This window comes from Rana temporaria, chromosome 13, assembly GCF_905171775.1.
Source record: "Rana temporaria chromosome 13, aRanTem1.1, whole genome shotgun sequence".
Taxonomy (NCBI): Eukaryota; Metazoa; Chordata; class Amphibia; order Anura; family Ranidae; genus Rana; species Rana temporaria.
The window spans coordinates 108,834,934-108,843,687 of NC_053501.1; the positions used below are offsets into that span (position 1 = coordinate 108,834,934).

General features: G+C 42.3%; 1 protein-coding gene across 1 annotated transcript in view; it reads right to left on the reverse strand.

Annotated features, from left to right (window-relative positions):
- Positions 1-2,885: 2,885 nt before the first annotated feature.
- The window catches only part of IQGAP3 (IQ motif containing GTPase activating protein 3), a 26,380-nt gene continuing 20,511 nt past the window's right edge, over positions 2,886-8,754 (reverse strand). The window contains exons 15-17 of the mRNA XM_040332030.1: positions 5,536-5,650; positions 4,278-4,386; positions 2,886-3,029 (exon numbers count right to left, since the gene is read on the reverse strand). Coding sequence (XP_040187964.1) covers positions 2,916-3,029; positions 4,278-4,386; positions 5,536-5,650 — 338 coding nt within the window. The 3' untranslated portion in view covers positions 2,886-2,915. The remainder of the gene's footprint in view (positions 3,030-4,277; positions 4,387-5,535; positions 5,651-8,754) is intronic.

The window sequence follows — 8,754 nt, forward strand, 5'->3', positions numbered from 1 at the left end:
ATATTATGGCGGACACATTTTTGGGACCATTGTCCTTTTCGCAGCGAAAAGTGCTATAAAAATGCACTGATTACTGCGAAAATGATAATTACAGTTTAGGAGTTAACCACTAGGGGGTGCTGTAGGGGTTAAGTGGGACCTCATATGTGTTTAACTGTAGGGGGGCGGGGCTGGACGTGTGACGTCATTGATCGTCTTTCCCTATATCAGGGAACAGACAGACAATCACTGACACTGCCACAATGAAGAACAGGGAAGCTGTGTTTACACTCACCTCTCCCCGTTCTTCAGCTCCAGTGACCGATCGCTGGACACCGGCAGCGATCGGTTCCGCCGTCACGGAGCTTCGGACCGGGTCGCGACCCACGGCTGGGCTCTTAAAGGCGACGTACCTGTACATGCCTGTGCCCAGCCGTGCCATTCTGCCGACGTATATGTGCAGGAGGCGGTCCTTAAGTGGTTAAAGAAATAGCTATTATTTCGAATTTTATGATTTTCTTTCGTATTTTAGAATTTTTGTCCGAACAGTTTAAGAATCGAAAACCCCAAATAGCTATGATTTCGAATTTTCTTTCGTATTTTTGAGCGAAAATTTTAAAGAACGAAAATCCTAAATAGTTATTAATTTTCGAATTTTAGGAATGTCCTTTTGCAAATTTGGCGGTTAGTGAACGCAACAAATACGAATTTATCCGAAGTTACGAATTATCTGAAATAACGAATGCTGCATCTAAACGAATGGAACGGAACAAATAATAATAAATAACAATAATGAAAACTTTTATTAATTAATGCGATCTGTTCCATTTGTTTAGATGCGGCATTCATTATTTCGGATAATTTGTAACTTCGGATAAATTCGTATTCGTTACGTTCACCAACAGACAAATTTGAAAGGAAATGCCAATGCCTATAATTTAATAGTTATTATTAGTTTATCATTTCCAATTTTTTTTAGTATTTTCATAAGAAAATCCCAAAAATTCAAAATAATAAATAACTTAAATTCTAGGTATTGGAATTTCCTTTCAAAGTTGGCTGCTGGTGAACGTAACAAATGCAAATTTATCCGAAGTTATGAATTATCCACATCAGAGTCCTCACCCCCCCCCACCTTCAAATCAGAGTCTTTATCCCCCCCCCCCACCTTCACATCAGAGTCCTCATCCCCCCCCCCCACCTTCACATCAGAGTCCTCATCCCCCCCCCCCCACCTTCACATCAGAGTCCTCATCCCCCCCCCCCCACCTTCACATCAGAGTCCTCATCCCCCCCACCTCCACATCATAATCCTCACCCCCCCCTTTACATCATAATCCTCACCCCCTTCACCTCCGAGTCCTCAAGCCCCCCCTCCTTCACATCAGAGTCCTCAAGCCCCCCTCCTTCACATCAGAGTCCTCACCCCCCCCCCTTTCTTCACATCAGAGTCCTCATCCCCCCCCACCTTCACATCAGAGTCCTCATCCCCCCCCCACCTCCACATCATAATCCCCCCCCCCTTCACCTCCACATCAGAGTCCTCACCCCCCCTCCTTCACATCAGAGTCCTCACCCCCCCCCCTTCACATCAGAGTCCTCACCCCCCCCCCCTTCACATCAGAGCCCTCATGCCCCCCACCTCCACATCAGAGTCCCCATCCCCCCTCCTTCACATTAGAGCCCCCCCCCCTTCTCATCAGAGTCCCCATCCCCCTCCCTTCACATCAAAGTCCCCATCCCCCCTCCCTTCACATCATAGTCCTTGCTCCTACCCCCTTTCACAGAAGGCCCCTCAGCCCCCTTCTCTCTTGTACATACAGTAGGCGTCCTCAGCACATTCTTTTTTTTTTTAAACATCAAAGTTCCCCCCGCCCCCCCACCCCAACCTTTTTGCAGCAGAATTTGAGCCCCCCTACCCCATTTCTCATTAGACACCTTATTCGGCCCCCCCCTCCTTCAGACACACACCAGGGTCCTAAAGCCCCCTATTTCCCAAGTGAGTCCTACCATCCAATCTTCAGGGGGTGAGAAGGAAAGCAGCTAAACAGCCGCAGACCTCTGCCCCCTTCTGAATGCCCCCCCTCCCCTGTATTAGCGTGCCTCTCCATGGTGCCGACAGCCGGCTGATCAATCGCCACCGTACAAAGATACCAGACACAGCGCAGCACCCCCTGACCAGCCAAGATGGCACACCCCAGTGCCTAGGTACACCCAGACATCGGAACCAGTTCTAGACAACAAAGCGGGTCCTTTAGAGAATATAGTTTTATTTAATAGTGACGGTATCAAAAAGACCTCAAGTGCGATAAATAAAAAACACAGAAATTATCACTGACCAGCGACAGATACAGCGGCCAGGACAGACAAACGGACAGCTGGAAGCACATAAAACATAAATAATTTAAATATACAAAATTGCTAAAGGGGGCGCAATACTTAAGGCCTTCATTGAATTACAGATTTTCATACAGGGAAGACTTGTTCCGCTCTCTGTAGACGCGGTCTCATCTCAGCGGATCGATCGCATCAGAAACTGGATTCGGAGATCGATCCCCCCCATAGACTTAACATTAAAAAGAATCAGAGCAAAAACCAGCCAAAGACCGAAGTCTTATTGTGAGAGAATGAGATGCAGAAAGCAACCCTAAAAAATAAAAAACAAAAGCCGGTCGTAGTGTTTTAGATCGATCCATAAAGAGCAGCGTTTTGGTTTTCTGTATTTTGCAGCATCATCATTGGAAGGTTAGAAAAGCCAGATGATACGATAACCGCAGTTTGCTATTTTCCCACTAGAGGGCGGTCGTCAGCCAGCAAGTGAAAGCAAGCCGTGTGTACAGTACAGAGATGCTGGAGGCGACGTCTCCCCAATACAGAGGGGGGGGGGGGGGATACATCTGCGGGGGGGGGGGGGGGGGGGGGCGCCAAATAGGTTCTCAATTCCGGAAGAACTTTTTGTTCAGGAGGAAGATGAGCAGGTTGACGTTGACCTTGGCTTTGTCGAACATCTTCATAACGGCTACGCCTTCGTACTGCAGCTGGAGAAGGTCCTAGAGAGGGAAAAATGTGAGAGTGGAAACTAAAACATATTCAAAACCAATAAAAAACAAAACAAAAAAACAAACAAACAATCAACACACAGAATTACATTTTTTTTTAAAGAAACACAAAAAAAATAAAAAAAATAAAAAAAGAACACAAAAACAATCCCAAAAAAAAAAAAAAAAAAAAAAACAGGAAAAAACCCGAAAGAAAATAAAAACACAAGCATCAAAAAATGTAAAACAAATAAAAAAACTAAACAAAAAAAAGGATAAACAATAAAACACCCAAAAAAAAAAAAAATCAAAGAAAGAAAAACAAAATACAAAACAAAAACATAAACACCCCCCCTCCAAAACAAACAAACAAAAAAAAAAACGCTACCCCCCACCCCCAAGGAAAGGCAAAAAACACACCACTACAAAAAAAAAAAAAATACCCCCCCCACAAAAAGCTACAAAATAAAAAAAATAAAAGGATTTAATTTTTTAAAATTAATTAAATAAAAATAAAAAGTGACCCCCAAAAAATAAAAAAACAAAAACTGGAAAATAAACAAAGCAAAACAAGCAACAAAGAAAAGAAAAAGATAAACAAAAAAAAAAACCCCTAAAAAAAAATCTAAAGAAAAAAAAAAGCAACAACACCCCGCCCCAAAAAAAAAACCCCCACAATTAAAAACTACAAAACAAAAACATAACCCCAAAAACAAAACAAAATCCCTCCCCCCCCCCAAAGAAATGCAGCAAAAAAAAAAAAACACACCACCCAAAATTTTTTTAAAAAAAGCAATAGGAAAAAAAAATAAAAGCTACAAATAAAAAAATAAATAGAATAAAAACAAAAAGCGACCCCCAAAAAATAAAGAAAAACTGGAAAATGAAACAAAACAAATCAAAACAAGTAACAAAAAAAAAAAAAAAGCAACCCCCCCAAGAAAATGAAAACCAAGATAAAAAAATAGAAAACATGTAACAAAAAATTTCCTCAAAAGAACAGAAAAAAATAAAAGTAAAAAATAAATAAATAAAAAGGTAATAAAATGGCGAGTAAAGTGTCAAGGAACCCCCAACCTCATCCCACCCCCCTGTACTAGTAAATTCATGTCGTCTGCCGTCTCACGTGTTAACCCAAGCGTTATAACTTGGACCTTCAAAAAACAAGTCAACCCCGTCAGATCACATCCTTCTACGATAACAGGCAAACTTTAAAAAGAATTTCCTGTGATTGCTCCCCCTAGTGGCGACACCATTTACCTGATAATTGAGCTGAAACTTCTCCATATCCACCCCGAGGAATTTCGTCTTCACTTGAAACCTCCCCGCCTCTTCGGAAGGGGCGATCTCGAAGATGACATTCCGGAATCTAAAAAAAAAAAAAAGCCATTGTAAATGAAACAAGGGCGGGGTGCTGCAGAGGATTCTGGGTAATAGAACCCCCACTTGACTTCCTAAACCAAAATTGCTACAATGCGAGGACCGGAGAAAAGACTGGACAGCAGCACTTCCACAAAATTCTTAAAAAGTTGCTTTTAATTGTAAAAATTGAAAACAGCATTAAAAGTCACAGCAGACAGTAGGGTGAATAGCTGACGCGTTTCGCACTGGGGCATCAGCGCTTAGTCATAGCTAAAACAAAAATGGTACACAACTCAAATATATATACACACACCTAAACCAAACCTGAACCAGTCATGTGATCCGCCTTCACCTGTGGCCAACCATCGCTAATGAGAAGGGGTGGTGAAAAACAATCAATGGTAATCACCTGGGAAGCTGGATCACATCACACCCACGCTTCTGAGAGGACACTGATTGCTGAGTGCACTCACCTAGAGCGGCAGTTTCCCTTTTCTCAAATTGCTACAATCTTACAATCTTGTTAAGATTTGAAAATCTTCCAATATTAAAAAAAAAAAAAAAAAAATCCCTGGCAATCCAGCTATGAAGATCCTTGTCACCTTTTTATAGCACTAAATCCCTGGACAACACTCTCTTCCCATCTCCAAATGTGCTTTTGCACATTTGGAGATGGGAATATAAAAAATAATAATATTATATATATATATATATATATATATAATCTCTCTATCTATATAATTAAAAAAATTAATATATAAAAAAAAATATATAACATTTAAAAATGATATAAGTAATTCTAGAATTTTTTTCTTCACACACACACACAATTTATATATATATATATATATATATATATATATATATATATATATATATATATATATATATATATATAATGTGTGTGTGTGTGTGTGTGTATGTAATTATATATATATATATATATATATATATATATATATATATATATATATATATATATATATATATATATATATATATATATAAAAACATATTTATATATATTTTTAAATATTATATTTTTTAAATATAAATATATATATTTTTTTTAGATATATAGACATAGATGGATATATATCTATCATTTTTTAAAAGGAGATGCCTATATTTTTATTATAAAAAGGAAAATACTCACTGGCTGAAGGGAAGGTCCTCAATCTCTAGCAGTACGCCTTTCTCGTGTAGTCTGGCTGCGGTGTAACTCAAAGTGTTTTGCTTCTTGTTCTTCCCCGTGGCTCTTCGGGAAGAAAAAAATAAATAAAATTACAGTCATCATATAACGCACTCCCCTCCCGCTCCCATTTTTTATTTGTATCCCCCCCCCCCCCAAATATGTTACGAGTCATTTAGTCTGTGAAACTGGATGTACGGGGGCAAAAAATAAAGAAAGTAAAAAAAAAAAAAAACGCATAATATTCTGCTACTTTCTCTCAGGGTTGAATGTCCTTCACTCAAACAGAATAGAGCGATTCGGAAAAATACTGCATTATATCCACTAGATGGCGCTATGGTGAAGTGTTGATCATCAGCGCCATCTAGTGGCCAAAATATGTAATTTCCCCGATTGACACATTCGATGTGGAGAGAAAAGAAGCCTCCATTCTAACAGATTGAACACTCTATATTACCAAAAGTACTGGGACGCCTGCCTTTACACGCACATGAACCCTCAAAACTTAAGACTGGTTAACATTTGCAACAGCCCTTGCCGCCCCTACGATACATGGAGTATACATTTTTGGCCGTGGCCACACACGGGTACTACGCCGACCCGCAGCTGTAGCTTAACCCCTTAACGCCCGTTGCACGACTATTTACCTCCACAGAATGGCACGTACAGGCAGAAGGACGTATATATATACGTCCTTGCCTTCTAGCGGGTGGGGGGTCCGATCGGGACCCCCTCCGCTGCGTGCGGCGGGCGGATTCCCTCGGGGAGCGATCCGGGACGACGGCGCGGCTATTCGTTTATAGCCGCTCCGTCGCGATCGGTCCCCGGAGCTGAAGAACGGGGAGAGCCGTATGTAAACACGGCTTCCCCGTGCTTCACTGTGGCGGCGTATCGATCGAGTGATCCCTTTTATAGGGATACTCGATCGATGACGTCAGTCCTACAGCCACACCCCCCTACAGTTGTAAACACACACTAGGTGAACCCCAACTCCTACAGCGCCCCCTAGTGGTTAACTCCCAAACTGCAACTGTCATTTTCACAATAAACAATGCAATTTAAATGCATTTTTTGCTGTGAAAATGACAATGGTCCCAAAAATGTGTCAAAATTGTCCGAAGTGTCCGCCATAATGTCGCAGTCACGAAAAAAATCGCTGATCGCCGCCAATAGTAGTAAAAAAAAAAGAATTAATAAAAATGCAATAAAAAAGAGATTTTTAATACAGCTTACCTGTAAAATCTTTTTCTTGGAGTACATCACGGGACACAGAGCGGCATTCATTACTATATGGGTTATATGGAGTACCTTCAGGTGTAGACACTGGCAATCTCAAACAGGAAATGCCCCTCCCTATATAACCCCCTCCCATAGGAGGAGTACCTCAGTTTTGTAGCAAGCAGTATGCCTCCCAAAATGGTCCTCAAAAAAGAGGGGTGGGAGCTCTGTGTCCCGTGATGTACTCCAAGAAAAAGATTTTACAGGTAAGCTGTATTAAAAATCTCTTTTTCTTTATCGTACATCACGGGACACAGAGCGGCATTCATTACTATATGGGATGTCCCAAAGCAATGCTTACAATGAGGGGAGGGAGAACATCTCCAAGACAAAAGGATTTAATTTAGAGAATACTCAAATCATAATAAATCCAACTTAGTTGAGAAAAATACAATTTTTAAATTTAACTCGAACAAGAGGAGCCCCCGGAATCCGAGGGTCTCAAACTGCAGCCTGCAGCACTGCCTGCCCAAAGGCAGTATCAGTATTCCTTCTTACGTCCAACTTGTAGAATTTTGTAAACGTGTGGACAGAAGACCAGGTTGCCGCCTTGCAAACTTGAGCCATAGAGATCTGGTGGTGTGCTGCCCAGGAGGCGCCCATGGCTCTAGTAGAATGAGCCTTTAATGATACTGGAGGAGGCAACCCTTTCAAGCCGTAGGCCTGAGTGATTAATTGCTTAATCCACCTAGAAATGGTGGACTTTGCAGCTGCCTGCCCCTTCTTGGGCCCATCCGGTAGAATAAACAGGACATCTGTTTTCCGGATCTTCTTTGTAGCTTTAAGATAGGCCTTCATGGCCCTGACAATATCCAAGGTATGCAGCAACCCTTCCTTTCTGGAAGTAGGTTTAGGGAAGAAGGATGGCAATACCAAATCCTGGTTCAAATGAAAACTGGATATGACCTTCGGAAGGAAGGAAGGATGAGGGCGGAGAACGACCCTGTCCTTATGAAAAATAAGATATGGTTCCTTACAGGATAAGGCTGCCAGCTCCGAAACTCTTCTTGCGGAAACTATGGCAACCAAAAATACTAACTTCCTTGTCAGTAGAACCAAAGGAATATCAGCCAACGGCTCAAACGGTTGTTTCTGTAAACTTGACAGAACAAGATTTAAATCCCACGGACAAAGCGGGGATTTAACTGGAGGTCTAATACGTAAGACCCCTTGAAGGAAGGTCTTAACCAGCGAGTGGGTGGCCAGCGGCCGCTGAAACCACACTGACAGAGCAGAAATCTGTCCTTTGATTGTGCTTAATGCCAATCCTTTATCCACTCCTAGCTGGAGAAAACTTAATACTCTATCGATGGTAAATTTGCGAGAAAGCCATCGCTTGGACTCACACCAGCCTACATAGGCCTTCCAGACCCTGTAATAAATCACCCTAGAGACCGGTTTCCTGGCTCTGATTAGGGTAGAGATTACTTTCTGAGACAGACCTCTACCCCTGAGAATCAGGGATTCAGCTTCCAGGCCGTCAAATTTAGATGCCGTAAGGCAGGGTGGAGGATCGGACCTTGCGATAGCAGGTCTGGCCGTAGAGGAAGAGTCCAAGGGTCTCCCACTACCATCCTTAAGATTAGTGAGTACCATGCCCTTCTGGCCATGCTGGAGCTACCAGGATGACTGGTATGTGCTCCACCCCGGATCCTGCGCAGCAGGCGGGGTAGTAACTGGAGCGGGGGAAACGCATAAAGAAGTTTGAACTGATGCCAAGGGCAAACCAACGCATCGGTTCCGCAGGCCATCGGATCCCTTGAGCGGGACATGAACCTGTCTAGTTTCTTGTTGAGTCTCGATGCCATGATATCCACGTCCGGCACTCCCCATCTTTGGCAGAGTGCTTGAAAGACTAGTGGATGCAGAGACCATTCCCCCGGCCATAGAGTCTGGCGGCTTAAG